The 22,875-nt window shown below is 40.8% G+C and overlaps 1 protein-coding gene across 11 annotated transcripts in view; it reads right to left on the bottom strand.

Annotated features, from left to right (window-relative positions):
* Positions 1-22,875, bottom strand: part of SULF1 (sulfatase 1) — a 167,679-nt gene that overhangs the window by 10,691 nt on the left and 134,113 nt on the right. For all 11 annotated transcript variants that reach the window (XM_061600850.1, XM_061600816.1, XM_061600825.1 and 8 more), the window contains 6 exons: positions 16,880-17,096; positions 11,593-11,845; positions 9,619-9,715; positions 8,568-8,662; positions 7,845-7,913; positions 4,097-4,269 (listed from right to left, as the gene is read on the bottom strand). In XM_061600850.1, the coding sequence (XP_061456834.1) occupies positions 4,097-4,269; positions 7,845-7,913; positions 8,568-8,662; positions 9,619-9,715; positions 11,593-11,845; positions 16,880-17,096 (904 nt within the window). The remainder of the gene's footprint in view (positions 1-4,096; positions 4,270-7,844; positions 7,914-8,567; positions 8,663-9,618; positions 9,716-11,592; positions 11,846-16,879; positions 17,097-22,875) is intronic.

Below are 22,875 nucleotides of genomic sequence, written 5' to 3'. Positions count from 1 at the left end.
GGCTGGAAAATGTCTCACATTTAAAGTTTTTAAAAAACATATTTTCATGAATTATATTCAGGATGCTGGGATACATAATCTCTAAATGATACCAGCACTCCAATATAAATAGTTCATTTTAACAAGAAGATAAATATTGATTATAACTAACACCTGGAGCACCCCAATATACGCATGCTTAACATCCATAATATGCAGGCAACATTAACACCGACATTGGGTTGTATGCAACAAAGTCATTCTGTGAGTGCAAAGACTTCCACCTGCACAATGGGACTTCCTCTTCCCCTGAATGGAAGGGAGGCATAGGGACATGTGAGGAGAGGAATTCCCGTTGCACAGGTGGAGTCTTTGCACTCATAGAAAACAAACCGTCTTTCTTATTCTTGAATATTTGCAACCTTGAGATCAAAGTTTTATTTGAAGGGAATCACCACCATAATCTATTGACCCTGTGGAAGATTTCAGATCAAAACACGTTGGATTTTATGGCTTTAGCTCTTGAAGAATATACCTTCCATTCTTTCTCAACTGGAGGCTTGTCTCTTTTCTTCATTTTCTCCCCCTCAGCTGGTGTTGCCCCCCCTCTATATATACACACACACGTATGGGAAGACCATTTACTTGAAGTCTGGCTGCACAATTATTTGGGGCCAAGCACCACTGTCTTCAATGGGATGTATTTCTGAGTAAACTAGCATAAAACTGGTCTGGACATGCCTAGAATAGTTCAAGGAGAAAGCTTATGGACTACAGGGTAGATTCATAATGTGTCAACAGAACAAATGACAGAAAGAGGTAAAGCAGACAATATAAGACAAGAGGAAGATATCACCCAGGTGAGGTCAGTGAATGAGAGATGACATCAGGATCCTCCTGCCATGATTTTTCCGCAGCATCAAGCCTATAATAATGCAGCACATGGTATGTTGTGCCATAACCTCACAGGAACTGTAATTTTAATGTGCCTGTATTAAAATTTCTATTTTATTTTATGAGATTACTTTTTTTAATTGTTTGAAATTAAGATTACTTATTTTAGATTACTAATTGATATTAGTGCAATGCTGTCAGGAGTCTAGACCAAGAGGCTAGACTCCTAGCAGAGTCACCCAAGGTGGAATGGTCAAAGCTGAGACACCAGACTAAGATGCATCCAGACTCAGAGGAAGGCAATGGTAAATCACTTCTGAATACCTCTTACCATGAAAACCCTATGAACATAGTATCCAAAATGCAACACTAGATACTGCTGCAAGATGAGACTCCCAGAGGTCGGATGGCACTCACCGAGCTACTGGGGAAGAACAATGGACAAGAACGAGTAACACCGTGACTAATGATGCCACAGGGTCAAAGCTGAATGGAAACCCAGAGGCTGATGTGCACAGATGTGAAAGGGGAGTCCGGAGTTGTATAAAGTACACAATAGGAACATGGAATGCGAGAGGCATGAATCAGGGAAAGTTAGAAATTGTCAAGCAAGAAATGGAACATATCAACATTACAATACTTGGCTTGAGTGAATTAAAATGGACGGGAATGGGACATTTTCAATCAGGCAACTATAAAATATTTTATGCAGGAAATGAAAAATCAAGAAGAAATGGGATTGTTTTAATAGTAAGAAGTGATGTAGCAAAAGCAATTAGGAGCTACAACACAAGGTCTGAGCGAGTGATATCAATGAGATTAAATGGGAAACCTATTAGCATAGCCATCATCCAAGTCTTTGCTCCAATGGCAAATGCAGAAGAAGAGGAACTGGAGAGATTTTACGCAGAAGTACAGGAATAAATTGATCACACACCAGAAGATGTTCTGATAATCATGGGGGAGTGGAATGTAAAAGCAGGGAACAGAGTAGAACTAGAAATTGTAGAGAAATGGGACTTAGGAGATAGAAATGAAGCAGGAGAAAGACTTATTGAATTCTGTTAAGCCAATAATTTGTTTGTTACAAACTCATTTTTTGAGCAACCAAAAAGATGACTGTACACGTGGACATCACCAAATGGTCAATATAGGAATCAAATAGACTGACCGTGATAAAATAAAAGGAAAATGGAAACAATACGCTGAAGACACTAAGAGATGCCAGGATGACAGATTCATTCATGGAGGAACTGTATGATGAAGAACCAGAAATTTTAGAATGTGAGGTGAAAGCTGCTCTTAAAATACTTGAAAGAAACAAATCACCAGGAATAGATGGCATACCAATAGAGTTGCTACAAGTTACTGAGACTGAATCTGTCCAAATTTTGACATAAATTTGTCAACAAATATGGAAAATAAAACAATGGCCCACAGACTGGAAGCGTTCAATATACATCCCAATTCCAAAGAATGGGGATCCCAGGAAATGCAGCAATTATGGAACTATTGCCTTAATATCCCATGCAAGTAAAGCAATGTTCAAGGTTCTACAACAAAGGCTCTTACCATACATGGAATGAGAAATGCCAGATGTCCAAGCTGGATTTAGAAAAAGAAGAGGTACCAGCGATCATATCACAAACATACATTGGATAATGGAATGGATCAAGGAATTTCAGAAGACAATCACCCTGTGATTACAGCAAAGCCTTTGACTGTGTAGATCACAAAAAGCTATGGAATGCCTTAAAAGAAATGGGGGTGCCACAGCTTCTGATTGTCCTGATGCGCAACCTATACTCTGGACAAGAGTCTACTGTAAGGACAGAATATGGAGAAACCAATTGGTTCCCCATCACAAAGGTGTGAGACAGGGGTGTATTTTATCACCTTATTTGTTTAATCTATATGCAGAATATATCATACGGAAAGTGGGATTGGACCAAGATGAAGGAGGTGTGATAACTGGAGAGAGAAATATCAATAATCTAAGATATGCAGACAATACCATAACTAGCAGAAACTAGTACAGTAGGGCCCTACTTTACAGTGCTTTGCTTTATGGCGCTTCACTAATGTGGCAGTCTCAATTAGACGCAATTAGACTAAAGCCCCACTCATACGGCGCTTGTTCTGCTTTATGGCAGTTTTCGGGCATCCCGCACCATTCTATTGAATGAGTTCTGCTTTTCAGTGGTTTTAGCTTTTTAGTGGGGGTCCGGAACGTAACCCGCCATATGAGTCGGGCCCTATGTAATGATTTGAAACAAATGCTGATGAAAGTTAAAGAGTAAAGCACAAAAGCAGGACTACAGCTGAATGTCAAGAAGACTAAAGTAATGACAACAGAAGATTTATGTAACTTTAAAGTTGACAATGAGGACATGGAACTTGTCAAGGACTATCAATACCTTGGCACAGTCATTGACCAAAATGGAGACAACAGTCAAGAAATCAGAAGAAGGCTAGGACTGGGGAGGGCAGCTATGAGAGGACTAGAAAAGATCCTCAAATGCAAAGATGTATCACTGAACATTAAAGTCAGGATCATTCAGACCATGGTATTCCCGATCTCTATGTATGGATGTGAAAGTTGGACAGTGAAAAAGGCAGATAAGAGAAAAATCAACTCATTTGAAATGTGGTGTTGGAGGAGAGCTTTGCAAATACCATGGACTGCGAAAAGACAAATAATTGGGTGTTAGAACAAGTTAAACCAGAACTATCATTAGAAGCTAAACTGATAAACTAAGGTTATCATACTTTGGAGACATAATAAGAAGGCGTGATTCACTAGAAAAGACAATAATGCTGGGAAAAACAGAAGGGAATACAAAAAGAGGAAGACTAAACAAGAGATGGATTGATTCCACAAAGGAAGCCACAGACCTGAACTTAAAATATCTGAACATGGTGGTTTATAACAGATGCTATTGGAGGTTGCTGATTCATAAGGTCTCCATAAGTCCATAAGGCACATAACAACAATACTAATAACCTCATTAATATTCAGTTTTAGATACAAATCAGGTATGACTCTTGATATATGCCGCCCTGGGCTCCTGCTGGGAGAAAGAGCGGGATATAAATCAAATAACAAATAAATAAAATAAAATATCTGGCTTGAAAAACACAAGGGTCTAAATCTCTCAACTCTGCAAGAGCTCACACCAGCTCTTATCCCCAGGAAGACGCATCTGCTAGAAGTGGTTCTCACAGTTCCAGAATGGTGCAGTTTGCCAGTGATTGTTATCATGGGTAAAGCAAGTGAGTCCAGGAAGGCTGCATTCGTCTCCTTTCTTCTGGCGCTTTTTCCCTTTCCTTTCTTTCTTTCTCCTCCGATTCTCTTTGAAGAGCTGAAGCTTACCATCCACCTCTTGTGCTGCTTCCCTGGTCAAATTCAAGAATGTTTAATAAACAAAGACATAACCCAATAGTTTTCATAGAGCACCTAAATGGAGTTTTCATGCGAGCAAATGTTAAATGTGTTGAACTGCTGAAGGGAAGAACTGGGTTGTTTCAGTGCTGAATGGAGAGGTTACCTCCCACCTGTGCTTGCTGCTGAAATCCCCTTCCCTAAGCAGTGATTCGGATGGCACAGAATACAATAGGGTCCCGCTTTTCGGCATTCCGCTAATACGGTAGCTTTCAATTAGAGTAAGGCGCTTGTTCTGCTTTTATGGCATTTTTTGGGCATCGGGTGCCATTTTATTGACGGAGTTCTGGAGGGTCTGGAATGTAACCCACTGTATGAGTGAGGCCCTAAATGTAGATGACACACTCCAGTGTTATTTGTTGTACCAGAACTGTGCAAAGCTGGAATGTGAATGCAAAAAACAAAATCAATGTATTCAATAATATATTTCTGTACCATATATAAAAGGCTAAAAAATAACTTCACAAGGGCAATCTTACAGCCAAATCGCCAATGAGATATACAAATATAAACAATGTTTTCAAATAATAATATATAGCTTCACATCAAAGCAATGTATTCTGAAGATACTGACTGTGCTAACCAGGTATGTTCTGGAAAGTGAATGCTCCACACATTAAGTTTCTTTTACTGTGCATGCGCCTATGTTACTTCTGCTGTGCAGATCTCTAGCAATACATAGTTTTAGTGGCTTCCACAGGCATGGGTACCCACAGGGTACTCAAGGCTGCATGCATAGTTAAACTATCAAATTTGCTCCCACAAAATGTAGTGATAACCACCAACTTGGATGGCTTTAGACAAATTCATGGAGGATAGGGCTCTAATTGGCTACTAGCCGTAATGGTTATGTTCTACCCTCACTGTCAGAGGCGGCATGCTACTGAATACCAGTTGTTAAGAATCACAGGTGGGAACAGCATTGTTGCACACAGGTCCTGCTCGCAGGCTTTCCATATGAGAACTGTGAGAACAGAGTGCTGGACTAGAAGAGCCTCCAAAAGGACTCTTATGCCCTTGGGGTAGACACAAAGAGGTGATGAGGATGCTTCAGTAGTTCTCCAGGTGAATAGTTATTATTAAAAATGTTTCTATCCCACCCTTCTGCCCTACAATAGGGCACTCAGGGCATCTCACAATAAAATCATACACAATAAAAAATGCAACCCCCCCATTAAAATAGGTAAAAATGCATAAAATACAGTAAAGAAATCCAGGGGAATGATATTAAAAGGGGACTAAAGAGGTAAAACTAAAACGGCGTGGGGGGAATAAAACCAGTTTCAGGCTATGCCTTCAATCCCTCCCAAAGGCACTCCGGAACAAGAAGAGTTGGACAGGATTGTCCCTCAGGAATGGTGGAGGTGGGGAAATTTTCACAAGACATTCTTAAATACAAAACCAACAATAAAATTTTATTGTGGTTTTGCTGTCTTATAATTGCACTTTATGTAACTGAGATTCTTACCTTTGCCACTGTTTTCCCTTGTGTGGTCCCCAGAAATTACTGGCAGATTATTAATTGAACAGCAAATACAAAATGTGATTGATGGGGAAAGAAGTGGGGATGTCTACTTCTCATGGAAGGGACTGAGATCCAGCAGGGGCTCCCTTTGGAGAGGACGTGATTTTGGTCATTCCTCCATGTGGACCCCCATACCACCTCCCACACCGTTCTGGAGAATCTACCTGCTTTTCAGAGGGCATGGGGGAATCAGCAATAATCTCTGATTATTGGGAGTAGATGCTTATTCAGGCTCAGTGGAGGCACTGCCCCATCAACCTCATTCTGGCCCCTCAGCCACCTCTCATCCGCCTGCCTTCTTCCTTACAACCAGCCCGGTGGAGTGACACTGCCTGCCAGCTTCCTCTCTTCAGTCTCAGTGTTGCCCCTTGTTGAACTGCATAGGGAGGAAGATGGAGGCAACACCAGGGATGGAATTCCCCCCACCCCCTGCATTACAGAGGAGGAGGAGGCAGGAAAAGAGGGGCCCTCCCTAGGTGGCAGGACAGAGCGGCTGTTGCGCAAAAGCAGGGCCAAACCGTAGAGGAGGAAGTAGAACAGGAACTGGAGGCACCACACTGTGGGGCAAACAACAGGCAGCAACAGTTGAATATCCATTTAATTCTGACCCCCTGTAGTTGTAATTAAGCAGATTTTTTGGCCATCCAAGCCTGCAGCCTGTCGCTTGCCCTGAAGTGTGGCGCCTCCTCTCTTCCTCTTCCTCCTCTGCAGTCTGGTCTTGTGAACAGAGCAGATTGGTGAGGGGCAAAGCTCATCCCTAGACAAAACTAATATGAGTGCACGTACACACACTGCATGATAATGTGCATTCAGGGCTTGGTGCAAGTGCCTTTTAGGGGTGCCTACACATGGCCTCATCCCCATTGTTATGGAAATATGCAGAGATACTCAGCGTCTGAGCTGTGCGTGTGCCAGTGTGTATTTACCTAAGTAGCAGGCTTTTACCCTAAATTTAGATCACTGAGACTTAAGACTTGGTAAAATAAGAAAAGCTACTTTATTTATAGAAATGCATAGTAGATAGGAACGGCATACCTAGTTCTAACTAACTAAGTTGGAGGCGCAATGCCCGGACTGGTGTAGATCCAAAACTCATGGCTCAGGAGAGAGAGCAAAGACAAAGATGTCTTCTCTCTCCTTGGACAGTCGAAGAAGACAAAGGAAGGAGGGGCAGGTCAGCTTCCCTGATCATATCAGTTTACAATGGAAGGAAGTTAGGCAGAGAAGAGCACAGGTAAAGGTTGGCAAGCCTAGCCAGTTGGAGGATCCTAACTCTATCTTCCTTCTGGAATACAAACAAAAGAACCCAAACAGGAGTTGCTCTTGCCCCACTTCCAACACCCATATCATCCCTTTCCTACACTATTTGTCGATCTAAAGTGCATTCTCCTGGAATGGTTAAAATCCCTTTTGTCCCAAGAATGCACTTTGCAAGCACTTGCTGCCTCAATGTGTACACAGAGAGAGCTTCTTCAGGCGTTTTCCGACTGAGCAGACCTGCTGACACTGTAGGGCTGTACCACTTCGCCCCACCAAGTTTAAGCTACGTGTAAATGGAACAGGCAAGCTAGGAAGCAGTACAGTAACTTTGCTGCCTTTGTATTCCTATATATACAGCCCCAATCTTTCAAAAGACCGTGAAAAAAATACTTAAATAAATAAATAAATGTGAAAACTGAAGGGAGTTTGAAAACACACCCGCCTGTGTACAAACACGAATAGCAGCTGCCATTTTAGATGACGCTGTCGTGCAAAGGTGTCTACAATTGCAAACTGCTATGTACAAAAGCGCACTGTAAAAAAAAAAATCCCTGTGCATTTCAAAGGCTATGTGTGTACACAGCCTTACTCGGCTCTGCCTGTCACTGGCTCCATCTACTGTTTGTCTTCCTGCCTTTCGTCCTGCTTGCCCTAACAGGCATCGGCTACCACTGGTCAGGCAGCCTGTAAGTTAAGATGGTGATATGTAGGATTAAGGGGGAAAGAAAAGAGAGAAGAGCTTACTTGAATGGATGCAGGTGACTCGTCTTAAGCTTTTCTTGACCCTTCACCCCCTTTTCTTTATTGTAATAGCTGTAAGGAAATATGACAAAATGAGGCTTCTCATAAAAATCGCCATTTAAAAAGAGGAGCACAGCCGTAATTTTAATTCCTTAAATATCTGTACACACACTGCACCACTAGTTTTTAAAGACTAATATATGGGACTAGAAATACTCGGACACTTTATTTATATCTTCACATATTATATAAAGGAATTCAGTTTATTGTATAGGCACAGAGGCCATGGAACAATCTGTTTTTACATTAATAAAATACTGAGATGGTCATGAAATGTAACTGATATAATCCATAACAACAACAATAACAATTTATACTGACAATAGAATAACTTATTTCAAATTTATTTCAGAAATGCAAGTTACTGTTGGGTATGGAACTCTATAGCAGCAACACTTCGAACTGGAACAAAAACCCAATGAAAGCATACCTGAAATCTGGCAAAAAAAATGTATGAGGGCTCTCTTTATGCCTGAGCCCATTTTAACCAGAAAGCCAAACCTTGGGACTGATTATCCTCATCCTCATGTACATTGATTTTCCACCTGGAATTATGTACATGAGAAATTGGGATTCCTGCATGAAGCAAGGGGTTGGACTCGACGGCCTTATAGGCCCCTTCCAACTTTACTATTCCATGGTTCTATGAAAAATACATTTTGCTACCTCTTTTTACTACAGTCACAGTCATCAGGTTTTCGCCTTTTTAGGTGTCCTCTCACTTCTCGTAGGTTCTTAATTTTATCTTGGAGAGCCTCAATCTGCAAAGCAAATTGCAGGTTTAATAAGAATGTTATTCAATACTTTTATCAGTGTAGCACAGCAATACAACTAAACTATTTAATATATTTTTACTGAAATATTACCAAGAGTAATATTAGTATTTTTCTATTACCCTTTTAAAACATCCTGCACATTATTTATTGTTTATTTATTTATTGTATTTATATACTGCCCCATAGCCAAAGCTCTCTGGGCGGTTTACAGTACATTACACCTTGTACATTGCAATTACAATTAAAAATCCACTTTTTACCACTTCAGAGATGGTAAAATGACACCAAGAAATGATTTGGCCAGGGTCTCAAACATCATGTTAAACTGTGGTTTAGTATACCATGCACAAGTCCCAGCCTCACACCCTTCCCTCCTCTGATGGAGCCACTAAGTTTGTTGCTATCTGCAAACCTAGAACTATGGTTAGTTTTAGCTATGGTTTAGAGAGACAGGCCAGAATCAGAAAGTATGGCTTGTTTCCCTAAACCAGTGGCAGCCAAAGTGGTGCCCTCCAGAAATTGTTGGACTAGAGCTCCCATCAGCTCCAGCCAGCATGGGAAGATGGGAGTTGTGATCTAGCAACATCTGGAGGGCACCATGTTAGCTACTTCTGCCCTAAACCATAGTTAAGAGTAACCATAGTTTGTCCAGGTTCACACATAATGGTAAACCATGTTAGTTGAAAATAGAAGCAAAAGGATTCAATCTTCTCATAGCTGCTGGCAATGGAGGAAGAAGCTTGCAAGACCAAGGCTCATTTATACAATTCTAAGCTATGGCTTAGCATTACATCCAAACACAGACAGCATGTTTATGGGTAGCAGAGATTTGAACCTAGATCTCCCATTTCTGGTTGCAATCCCAAAATGATACATTTTGCTAGAATAGCCTTCAGCAAGATACCAGGACAGATTGTTAATGAAGGAAAAAGTCTTCAAACCTCTTTGTCAATGTAGGCTTTGTGGTCTTTCCAGGCTCTAGATGATTGATATAATTCCCTCTCGCAGTGAATAGAGTCATTTGGAAGGATAAAGCACCTGTAAATGGAAAAACAGAATAAAATATGGGTGGTATGCGTATGAGATATCTTGGGTAATTGCAGCCTAAATCCTATGAATCTGCATAGCAATAAAAAAGTATAAATGACTTTTACTACTATAGTTCCAGCATCTCATTAGAGTCAATGGGGACAAGTGCTTGCTCAGTGTCCTGCCTAGGGTGGAAGGACAGCTGGGTGGGACGAGAGTCAATAGCTGCAGCCCAATTACGGAATAGCTTGTCCCATGAAGTGCAGTTGCCCCCCCCATGGTTTTTTGACAGTTACCAAAAACCTTTTTATTCCTGAAGGCTTTCATTTTATAGGCAGACAGTGTCTTTATGATTTTTAAACTGCTGACTTTTTTTCCTTTTTTTTTGGTAATTATTTTATATTATTTTACAAAATTGTTTTGTGTTGTAAGGCACTCCAAGTAGTGTTTTTATACACTCAAAGGACAGGATATAAATGTTTCATAAAATAAATGAATAAGCCCTTATAAAGGAAAGCATTACCAAAGATCGATATATGGTGCATGTGTGTGTGTGTCTCTGAAGACATATGGAACACCATATCTGAAAATGAACTCAGCCTAATGAGTTCAAATAGACTGAACAAGGTAAAAAGAGTCATTCCAATAGCAGAGGATTATTGCTTTCAAACATATTCTAGAAACATAGGAAGCTGCCCTACCTATACTAAGTCAGATAATGGTCTACCTAGCTCAGCACTGTCTACACTGACTGAAAAACACAGACAGCACTCAAAAAACCAGAAAAAAGGAAGAGGGGGAAAAATCCCAAAATGCTGTAATCAGATTTATTTCTTGAACAAGCCCAACGCATTTTGGCCTTCATCAAGGAATGAAGTTAAAACTGTCTGTAGAGATCTCTAGTAGCAAAAATGCTTAAGTCTTTTAAGATTCTTAGTCGTTACTAGGCCGAAATGTGTTGTGCTTGTTTAAGAAATAAATCTGATTGCAGCATTTTGGGATTTTTCTCTCTCCCCCAGCCCTACCTAGAGATTGAATCTGGGACCTTCGGCATGCAAAGCAGATGCTCTAGCACTGAGCGATGGCTCTTCCCCCATATTAATTATCTACTAAGTATTTTGGAAAGATGTTCGCTATGCCTTTGGACACCTCTTAAGAGATCATAACCAAATGTTGCATGATGGTTCCTGAGGTCAAGAATAATGTTTTGTCTATGCTTGGAGACAATTTGATGACATTTTGAATCAAGATAGTAGATTAAACCACTGATTTCAAAACTGCAATGATTTTTTGGTTTCTTAAAATTCCTGAGCAGCACGGGATATGAGGCTCCTGATTCTAAATAATTCACCTCATTTCCAAACTATGCAAAGCCCCCTTTAAAATACCTGAACTAGCTCCCATTTCCTTCCACATCTAGAACAAATTTTTCGCCCTTACCTTAAAAGCTCTCCTGGCTTCCCTCCCACCCAATATAGTTTGGCTCATCTACTTGCTCCTCCAACCCTACCAGTCAGCTGCCAGAACATGTCCTCATCCCTCAAATGACTCTGCCCATTCCTCCTGCTCGCCCTTCATGCATAGAATTCCCTCCTAGAAGGCATTTTCTTTTGCCCACCTCTCTTCAATGTGCAGTTCAACACACACTTCATGATACCCTTGGCTTCATTCCTTGGTCTGCATCCCCAATGGAAGCAAAGGCTGAGCCTTTGGAATTCCTTATTCTCACTTGCCATACCCTTCTTTCTCTCTTTCCATTGCCTACCCCCATGCCTTCATATAAGAGTAGCTGCAATCTACTCGGGGCAGGGGTCTTATCTTTGTTTCCCTGTAAAACCACATAAACAAACAATCAATAATAGCAGCTGGAGCAAAAGCATTCCTACTTATGAGTCACTCGGACAGAGTCTGGTTGGCCAACTGCGTTGGTTCCATCGGCTAGCATAGCTTCTTCTTCACCAGCAATATCTTCTGAAAGCCCCTCCTCCTCTTCACTGTAACTTCCATGCCGCTTAACAATGCCTTTGGGTTGAAGAATGTGCAGTTCTTCCTCCTCCAGGTTTATATCATATATCTCCCCTTCAAATTCCACGGACAAGGAACGAGTCTGGCGTGTGTGGACAAACCGGGGTTTGTATTCTACATTGGTAAAAGCACACAGGCATGCCATTATACAACTACAAAACTGAACTCTTTCAATAGATGGCAAGTAAGTTGGACCTGGGACTGAAGCTGGTTAGTAGGGGGTAGTAAATTCATGTTGATTTCCACTACAGAACTGTTTAGTCTGAACAGTCAATGTAACAGACAAGATCTGTCCCAGCCCTGCACTGAATATTTTGCTTTGTTGTTTAATAAACTGGGACCCCACTTTTCAGAGCAAAAATCCCTCCGATTCCTAAAAGCTACTCCACATATCTGCTCAGACCTGCTATACACACAAGGTGGTTAAATCCTGAAGCGGTCGAATAGACTGTGCTACTTTTCTTCTTGGAAAGTTTTTAATTTTATTTTTAATAGAGAAGCATTCACAAATGCTATTCCCCCTTTCAAAATCTGGACTGGAACAGTCTTTTCTATAATCTCACTCTGTTCCATTTGTCAGATTTGTCAGGCAAAGTGAGTTTCCAAAGGGAAAGGAAGTTCCTAGGCATAGGGAGGATATGAAATGCCTCTCTGCGCATCTTTACTAGCTTACTATTGCACAAAAATTACAGAGGGATGGGAACGTGTGGCACAGCAGACGTTGCTGGGCTTCAACTCCCATTAACTCTAGCCAGCACGGCCAACAGTCAGGGATGATGGAGTCCAACAACATTTCTCTCCCCCGTTCCATTTAACATCTATATGAACCTGTTGGGAGCAGTAATTAGGGGTTTTGGAGCAAGGTGTCATTAAGTAGGCTGATGACATGCAGCTCTATTTCTCCATAACATCTGAATCAGGAGAGACTGTGAACGCTTTGGATTGGTGGCTGAATGCTATAGTGGACTGGATGAAGGCCAACAAACTGTGCTTGAATCCTGGGAAGATGGAGGCTCTTTGGCTAGATGGTTCCCATGCCTGGGATACAGACAAATTACCTGTTTTGGATGGGGTTGTGCTCCCTGTGAGGTCCGTATCTTAGGAGTACTCCTGGATTCATTTTTGTCACTAGAGACTGAAGTATCCTCTGTGGCTAAAAGTGCCTTTTACCAGCTTTGTCTGGTTCGTCAGCTACAGTCATTCCTGGACAGGGATAGCCTTTGGTAACCATGAGGCTGATTACTGCAATGCACTATATGTGGAGCTGCCTTTGGGCCTGATTTGTAAGTTTCAGCTGGTGCAAAATGCAGCGGCCAGTGTTGATGGGGGGCACATGTCCAACAACATGTGACATGGTTGTTAAAACATCTGCACTGGCTGCCCACCTACTAATGAGCCAGGTTCAAGCTCCTTGTATTAATTTACAAAGTCCTGAACAACTTAGGTCCAAGGTTCCTTAGGGACCAGCTGAACCTTTATATCCCAGCTTGATCACTGAGAGAATCTGAAGGGGCAGTGCTGGTTGTCGTCCCTCCCCCCCCCTGAGTTGGCGAGGCTCATCTCACATTGACATTAGATTGAGCCTTCAGTGTTAGTGGCCCAGTTCTCTGGAATGCACTGTCAGCAGAGATTCAGCAGGCACCTTCTGTTTTAACCTTTAAACACCTGCTGAAAACCTTTCTGTTTTGCCAGGCTTATGCAGGCAGTTAAAAAGATGTCTCTCATTTTTACTGTATTTTCAATCATTTTTATTAGTTGTAAACTGCCTTGGGTGTTTTGGAAATGAAATAGCAGTATACAAATATGTTTATAAATAAACAAGCAAACATCTGAAGGGAAAGAGGTTTCCCATCCCTGATTTAAGAGAGATTCACATGGAGCCCATTATAAGCACGAATGAGGCATGTGATGCTCTGCACAATGGTCTGGATTTCCACTCCCTTGTTGCTTCCTTGGATTTTTTTCTATCAAGTGTAGATGTGTTGCAAAATTATCTTCTCCACTTGCTGGGAAAATATAGGCTTGTAAATTGGCTACTTTACACCATAGTAAATTGCCACTTGTAAATTACTGGCAAATAGTAGTTTCTGTTCAGCCTCTCTGTCTCTTTAATATGAGAAGTGTACACTTTATTCAGTTTGAAAACTGGTTCATGTCCACTTGAGGGCACTGCAGAAGCATCAAAACTAGCTAGACAGGAAATTCCCTTTGAGAGAAATCTGGATGCATTAAAATGCAACTGGAACAAAGATTTTCTTGCAGATGGCTGAACAATTTAAACTTTATTTAGGGGTGAACAAAAGTGGTGAGCTGAGTGAGAGTATTGTCACAGCCATGCTGAAGTAAATAGTTAATTCTCTATGTTTTATTCCCCACAGAAAATGCAAGATCTAGCCCATATAAACATGGCTCTTTATCCTATTACACAAATTTTGAAGGCAGCAGGTACTTTTCATTAAAGATGCATTTGTTAGATATATACATCTAGATGAGAAATAACCATTCAGTAAGAAGAGAATACAGAACAGGTATTTGGGTATTTTTTTTACCGTAGTGGTTCCCAAACCTTTCCCCGCATGGACTCCTTGAAAGTTGCTGATGGTCTTGGCAGACCACTTAATGATTTTTCTGCCTGTTGGAGCAACTGTAAAGTGCTGTGCTAGATGCTGTATGGTTTTAATTGTTTTTATTGCTTCTTTTGTTTCTTATATTATATTTTATTGTAGTACAATTTACATTTCACAGAATTCAAATTGTAATATAATAAAACACAGTATCAGAAACAAATGAAGCAACAAAATATGATTAAAATTGACACAAATATTTAATGTGGACATGCCATGGGCCACTGGAATTAAGCTTGTGGACCACTCACTTTGGGAAGCTCTGTTTTATGAGATCAATTAGCCTTTATAAAAATTTGCTGGAAGCAAACTTTTGAGTTACACTACAATCTTTTCTTCAGATACAGGTATTCACATATTATTTTAACCTGGCTGAGCTCAGTGATGTTGTTTCAAATAAAACAAAACTAAATAAAACAAAACAAAACTGGAAACACACCACTCACAGTCAAACTGAGAGCAGACAGATTTAGGTTGCATATAGATGCCTGTAGAACGTATAGTTTGTAGAACACATAGATGTTTGTAGCCGCCCTGGGCTCCTACTGGGAGGAAGGGCGGGATATAAATCTAATTAATTATACAGCCACAAGGGTGGCTGTATACTATAGCCAGCATGTTTTCACATTCCGCAATGTTAAATTGAAAATACCCCCTTCCCATTCTGATGCTTCCCATAAGCTCATTTCAAAACAAAACCTTACAAAACTTATAGTCCTGAACTCAGAAATGCTTGCTTAATAACCCCGTAAATTTTCATGGCGATAAACAAAACAGTCAGAAAGAATCAAGAGTTCAAAGTCTAAAGAGAGAGGAAAAAAACCCAGAGCCCTTTTGGACTGTTTTCTGTCAGAGTTCTTATAATCTGTTGAAATTCATTAAAAATCAGCCATGGTCACAGAGTACCTGTAATCCTGTTACTGACCTTGCCCCATACACTGATCTTTATCTTCTGCAGTTTAAAAATTAAAAAAATCTCTGGCTTATTTTTAATTAATTTAATAAATTTTGGCTTGAACTCAGTGATAATGTCAGGCATGCTCAGTAAGAACCAACTGTCAGTGTTCTAAAAGCCAGACATGTAACCAAATTCTTCCAGGCTACACAGGAAGTAGATTGGACTGTGAAAGACCAACCCAAACTGTGTTTGCATTTTGACAAATTTGTAGGGCAGTCCAATATCTCAGAGAGGTCAGGTCTCCTGCTCCCCTGGTGCATTCACTATAGCTGCCCAATTTCCCTTCTTTTTAAAGTTTGTGGGCTATAGGTACATTCTTAAACCGCAAGGTTTTTTGCCTATTAGCGAATAACAACAAAAGAATCAGGAGCTGATTTACTTTGGGATGAACTCTGCTTTCCCCACAGATTTCTATACCATTTCACATATTTGGTTGGGTCTGGCCCGAAAGCTGATTGGTTGCCCCTTCCTCCATGCTTCCAGTGGGCTGTGTTGTCCTCCCTCCTCCACTTGTATAGTTATTCAATCAAAAGTGTGGTGCCCTATTATTTGTTTATCACACTTCAAAATCTGCTTTGAAGGGGTAGATGGCTTCATGACTGATGAAAGAGCCAGCCAACAAGTGCTGTGCAAATACAACTTCTGGTCTAACAAGAAAAACAACTTCCACATGAACCTGATCCTGGGGAGAAGGTTGTATGGTTGTCAAAAACTGGTAGGTTTCTGCATCAAGCTCATTGCTGAAACAGTGTACATCTGTGTGCTCCCTTATTAGAAGCCCTATTAGTCATCAGAATCTTTCAAGAGTGATGGAAGTTGGTTACAAATTTTCCAGGCATTCTTGTAGTATGATGACATCAGCATTCTAGGGTCAGGGATGAATGTGAGTGAAATGCTTTGCCAATATTCCATACCTTGAGGTACTTGAGCTCTTCACCACTAACCCTCATGGATTTAAAGGCAAAAGGCAATGAGTCTAATAAACCCTCTACAGCTTTCAGTGATATAATCTATGGTCTAGATAAGAAAGTTTCTTTCCAGCCTTTCCCATGAACTGTGATATCAACTTCCTCAGTGCCAACTCCCTACTGTATGCACCAATTCACTAACAGGCAAAAAAATCTTGCTGTTTAAAAACGTACCTATAGCCACAGATATTTATATCAAACTTTACAAAGCAGGGAAATTGGGCAGCTCTAGTGAATGCACCAGGAAGTAGGAGACCTGACCTCCTCTCTGAGATATTGTACTGGCCTACAAATGTGTAAAAATGCAAATGCAATTTGGGCTGGTCTTTTACAGTCCAATCCACCTCCCATGTAGCTTGGAATAATTTGGTAATATATGATTGACTTAAGTTTACTGGTTTCAATGGGTCTACCCTTGAGTATGACTTAGTCAGATACTAACCACAGTAATTTGTATTAAGTGGCATAATTTTTCTTTTTACAGTCTACAGTGATCTTGCAGAATTTGTCTCTCCAGATTGTGGAAGTGTGATGTCTAAACGTGCAGCAAATTAAGGTCTCTGACCCTCCTGAAAGCCTCTGATCCACTATCACCTACTTTGTACACCGGAGTTTCTCACAAAAGCTTTTCGATTTTTTCTTTGAGTCCTACTGCTTTGGTAATCAGCCTCTCCACAGTCACAGTCATTTTCTTTGCTGCTGTATCCTCGGGAATGAATGCTTCGTGTTCTCTTTCTGATAGCAAGGATGTCACTGGACCCTTTGCATTTGTGAATGCGGAGTTTGCCAGATGTGTCTTCAATGCACTGCCATTTCTGTAAGGAAAAGAAAATGAGTATGCTGTTCAAATGTATGCCTTTGAACCCTGTAGTCTGAATCATTTTTTGAGAAATATAGCAGACAATGCCTTCCTAGTGATCTTTAGTTTCTTTTTGCATTCTTCTGAAACATTACCTTTAGCTCTATGTAAAAACTGAGTTTGCATAAAATGTGAATAAAATACACTATTGCAGCTATGGGAGACACACAAAACCAAACAGATCAACTATGCAGGCAGCTGCTGGGTAGAAGCAAGAGCTGCCCTCCCAACAGCAGCACTTGGGTCACGTCTCCACTACATGTTTAAAGCAGCATTAAACCACTTTGAACAGTCATGACTTCCCTCAAAGAATCCTGGGAACTGTATGTAGCTTGTTAAGGATGGTGAGAGTTGCTAGGACTAGAGACCACTGTTCCCCTCCCAGAAGTACAGTTCCCAGAGTTCCCCAGGAAGAGGGATTGATTGTTAAATCACTTTGGGAATCATAGCTCTGTGAGGGGAACAGGGATCTCCAAATACCTCTCAAAACCCTTAACAAACGACATTTCCCAGGATTCTTTAGGGGAAGTCATGACTATTAAAGTGGCATCATACTGCTTCAAATATATAGTGAGGATATGACCTTGGATGGCATGGAAATGGGGAAGAATGGTAGCCACTGCTCTCATCAGTGCCCGTGTGGCCCCAATTTTACCACAGCCCTGCCTCACATCATTCCATTAAGCAATGCCACTATATCCCCCATCCCACTGTACCAGCCATGTCTAAACTATACATATTCTTCAAATGAATTTTGGAACAGGGATTCTGTAATTTATCAAAACTCTCAAGGCTAATTTCATGAGCCCCCTCCACCCATCATTTTTAAAACAAACTTTTTACTCTTTTTTATAATTGATTTTTAATAGGAAATTTAACAAATAAAGAAAAGACAGAAAGAATAAAACAAAAAGTGACATAAAGGAAAAACTCATGTTTTTTTAAAAAAATCATTAACACTTCCATCTAAATTTAAACATATACATCAGTATATGCCATCCAAACATCCAGATGGGTAGCCACACAAATTTGGTGATTATCAGAAATGTGTTCAAATGTAGCAAGGGCAGAAAGGTCCTCAGACCATTGCATAATAGATTGCGGGTGTTTATCCTTCTAGGCTTGAAGTATAAGTCTCTTGGCGACCATAAAGGTTCGCAAAATCCATTTTTGTTGTGCTGCTGTTAATCTCATACTACAAGAGTATAATTTAAAAGTACATTGCCATCTGTAAATACCAAGGATTTTGCCAATACAAACTATGGACAACATCCTCAGACCAAAAATAATATAACACTAGACATGCCCACCGTCATGTGCCTTATTTCTAGCATTACACCTCCAGCAACTATCTGGATTGAACAGTGCCTTCCTGTAAAGATATTGTGAAGTCCAGTATCAAGTTTTGTTGAATTAATCTCAATTTTAAGTTGAAGGGAACATTCCATATAGATTCTAAAGCAATTTTCTATTCAAAACCTTTTCATCTAGCACATCTGATGTCATATTCCTTAAGCAATTCAGGAAGCAAAGCTATACAGGACCAGAAGATTGAGGTCAGATTAGTCAGGAAAATCTGCAACACATGCATGCTTAGGATGCCAGTGTTAGATGTTTAAAGCATTCAGTGGAAATCAGTGGTGTTTGCAAGTAAGATGGTTTGTTGTCAGTACTATAGTCTGAAAGTATATGATACAGCACTTTTACTAAAGTGAAGGAGGTCTAGTACCTGATGCGATGTTTTCAGATAACCCTAATGCAAACCCACCCTGAGTTCTATTGAAGAAAATGTGGGGTATATATTTTATATGTACAATAAATACATTAAGGATTTGTACATAAAGGTCATTCAGCCTGGGTTTTTCTTAAAAGAGGGAGAAATATCTGAAGATATGCATCTTCATCAGCAAGTCATATGTTCAGTCATATACCCTGTTTTACTCCTGAAGACATGAGGGGAACATGTGGTCCTCTGGAAGTTGCTGGACTACAACTCCCATCATCCCTAACCATTGGCCATGCTGGCTGGGGTTGATGGAAGTTGAAGACCAACATCTGAAGGACCACAGATTCCCCACACCTGCCTTAAGACACAAAGTGATCCTAATGATCTGCCTCAACAGCTCATTCAGGGCTAGCTCACCAACTCATTTTTGGGCTTCCATTACCCCCATGTGACCATCACCTGTGCCATAATGTAACTGCATTTAAGTAACCCTGAAGTACACTATGCAACAATTCCTGCAAAAATAGATGAGTTTATAATGGAAGCACAAGATAGAGGTTTTGTAAATACCACTCATATTTCTATTCACTGAGACCACCCTCAAAAATACAGGGGAGAACCCCCCAGATAATTCCCTCCCTTTAGAAACAGGTTGATAGAGACCAAAAAATGAATTGCCATAAGATTTCTCTCTACAATCACATGCACTGCCAACTAATCCCACTACAGCTCTCCTTTCTCATTCTTGCATCTCCTGCTCTAGGCAGAGCCCTTGGAAGAGGGCAGGCACAAACCCTTTCCTATCCCTACTAGATGCTCCTCCCTGGTTATTACTTATTGAACTGTCTGAGCAGGTTAAATGGAAGCTATACATGTCTGAGACCAAATAAGCTGATGCTTGGGCTCACGTTCTGCAAATGATTATTGCTTTCAGTTTTTATGTACACATTTTAAAACATTTCAGTTCATCTGCTATAACCTAAAACTTTCCCCACAGGCTAATGAAAAAAGAGAATGTAGTCCTCGAGAAGGAAGTTTTCTAACAGGCACAAAGAAGTGCTTAAGCATGCTCTGCTATTGTATAAAACAGCACTTTTCATACATTGAAAATAATGGTTTCTGAGTGAAAAGAGATCTGGAGCACATCCACATCTGCTGAAGTCCAGCTTTTCCTGCTAGGTCACAGAATATCAAGAACAGCTGCGAATTGTTCCTAATGGAAGTTAAAAGCCGCATTCAAGTGACCTGCAATATCAGGGTCCTCTACTTGATTCCATATACAGCTGGAGCAGAGCCATACACACATTGCATACAGACTAGGAGTGGTGACAGAGAAAGACAAGAAGAGTCAGACACACACTCCAATGGATGTACTGCTGCTGGAACAAGTACAGACTCTGTCTGCAGGTATCAGTAAACTACAATGGACATTTAGCTATGTTTAGAAGGACCTATCCGTGTAGCCCAGTCTGTTGCAGAGTATTTCACTTAACTATGGGCATGCTAGATGCCAAAATATCAGATAGTTTCACTGCATTTGGAACAGAGCTTGGAAAAGTTACTTTTTTGAACTACAACTCCCATCAGCCCACTCCAGTGGCCATGCTGGCTGGGGCTGATGGGAGCTGTAGTTCAAAAAAGTAACTTTTCCAAGCTCTGATTTGGAATACCAGGGTTACATGGAGTTAGTTAAAATAATCCGCCTAAGTTGATGAATATCTGAGGGCAGTGCCTAACCAGCTCTCTTTGCACCACTATTGTTTTCAAGTTACAGAAATAGACAATTCATTCACTGGCTGTACAAGGACGTTTCCTCAAATTATAGCTGCCAGCAGTGCATTAAATCATCAGTGCATCTTGCCCTCACCGTGCCATGTGCATCTCCTTTAGGAAATCATACTATATTCAGTGGACCTGTGTATTTTGCTTCCTGCCGTTGCTGCTGCTGGCTCTTCAGTCACTAACCCAGATGGCTTTTCTTCAGAGCTACAGCAAGCCACCTATTGGCACAATGCCATTTTGCAGCCTGCAAAAAGAAAGTCTTGACTATCCTTACTTCTTTTGACATATTTTATGCGCTAAGCTTAAAGACATAGCCCTGAACTCCCTAAGCTGGAAAAACGCTTGGAATGTTTGCAGAAATATATAATGCTATGATGTCCACTCAGGGCAGGTTAGCCCACCAGATGTTGTTGAAATACACCTCCCATCACTCCTGGCCATTGGCCATGTTTGCTGGGGCCAATGGGAGTTGTAGTTCAGCAACATCTGGAGGACCAGAAGTTCCTCACATCTGAGTAGGGATGAGTGAGATTTTTTGCTAAAATCAAACTTGACTCTGGACTTCTCGATAGTTTACAGGCTCACTATCTTTGCAGACCAATCCTGAATACTGCAAGTTTCCCTGGCTTTTTCGGATACCAGATTATAAAAAAAAAAACAATCCAAAGGCATGGAACTTTGCTGTGCTAATGTGAAACTGACAGGTCTGCCTCTGTTTGACTGAGGTGCAACTAACGAAGCATGTTTGTTTTACTAATAATAAACTGACAAACCTTTGCTTTCCTAAGGTGAAACTGACTAGATTGTGTCTTTGCTTTCCTAAAGTGAAACTGATGAGACTGCGTGTTTGCTTTCTAAAGGATAAACTGACAAGCCTGTGTCTTTGCTTTGCTAACATGAAATTGAACAGCATGTGTCTTTGCTTTGCATTAAAGCAGTATCTTGGGGAAGAAGCCAATACCATGAGGGAGGGGGAAGAAGGGGGATTGGGTGGGTGGGCATTGGGCAGATGGAAAGCCTCTTTCCTTTCTTCTCCAAAAGGAAGAAATTGATAACCCTATCATTTTTTCAGGAGGGGGAAAACTGGAATGGTAAAAGCAAAGGATAGTGGAGAAATGGAGCTGTCTGCCAGTCTGACAGAATGCAATCAAACAGGCACCAACAAGTGGATCCCATCCCTACATCTGATCCAGGGAAACAGATTTTTACCTGAGGAAATTACTGCTGCACCTCCCTCCTGTTACAAAAAGGGGTGGTGCAGATCTCTGGGCACAGTTTAATTTCTTGACATTTTTACAAGGAATTTTCTTTTCTCTTAAGTTTTAATGCGATAACACCTACTGGTGTAAAAATAATTAATTTGCTGCCACTGAAATGCCTATGTTCGCCAGATAGTGATCAGTCCATGGGAATAATTAAATACATCCCTTACCCACAGGTAAGTTGGTATGCTGACCTTAATGCCACAGCAGCAGATTATAGCAGCCTGCAATATTAGGTCTTCCATATACAGCTCCCACAAAGCACCAATTGCTTATCTGGTACAGCATACCAAATCTAGTGCAGGCCCTGCCATATGTGTTGGGCATCTTGGACACTAAGACAGCCCAATGGTTGTCATGGTGACCACAAAGCCCTGGGGTGCCTCCTTGTCTGAGACTGCTTCCATCAGCTCAGACAGGGAATCTGCTATGCAGAGGCATGATCAGTAATGAGGTACTGATCTGCATAGTCTCTCTGTGGCCCAACACCAGGTATAAGCATTCAATATATGTTGTCTGCGTTGCAGGATACCTGCTGAATATAATTTAAGGTCATTGGAGGATTTTCTGGTATTGATTATGAATCACAGCACAGTGACAGCTCAATCCAGCCCAATGAGTGCTGAGATAAGATAAAGGAAAAACCTAGCAAGTCCAACAGTCATCTCTCTTACTGATTCCTCATAGGCTTAACAATCATATAAAAGGGCAAATGCTTAGATGTTACCTCTGCTTTTCTAAAGAGGTTACGGCAGAGAGTACCCTCCTAGAATAAGTTCCAAAGGCTAGGAATGTACAGAAGCTGTAATTATTTTCTGTTGTCAAGACAATATTCTGACTTAAGCAAGTGCATGGTTCTTTTGACATATAAAGGTTGTACCCATTCCTCATTACCCAAATAATGATTTTACCTAGCAGGAAGAGAGAATTTACAAGCACAGAGGATATTTAAAATATCAAGTATA

This window comes from Rhineura floridana, chromosome 1 (assembly GCF_030035675.1).
Source record: "Rhineura floridana isolate rRhiFlo1 chromosome 1, rRhiFlo1.hap2, whole genome shotgun sequence".
NCBI lineage: Eukaryota > Metazoa > Chordata > Lepidosauria > Squamata > Rhineuridae > Rhineura > Rhineura floridana.
This window is presented reverse-complemented; position numbering and strand designations above follow the sequence as displayed.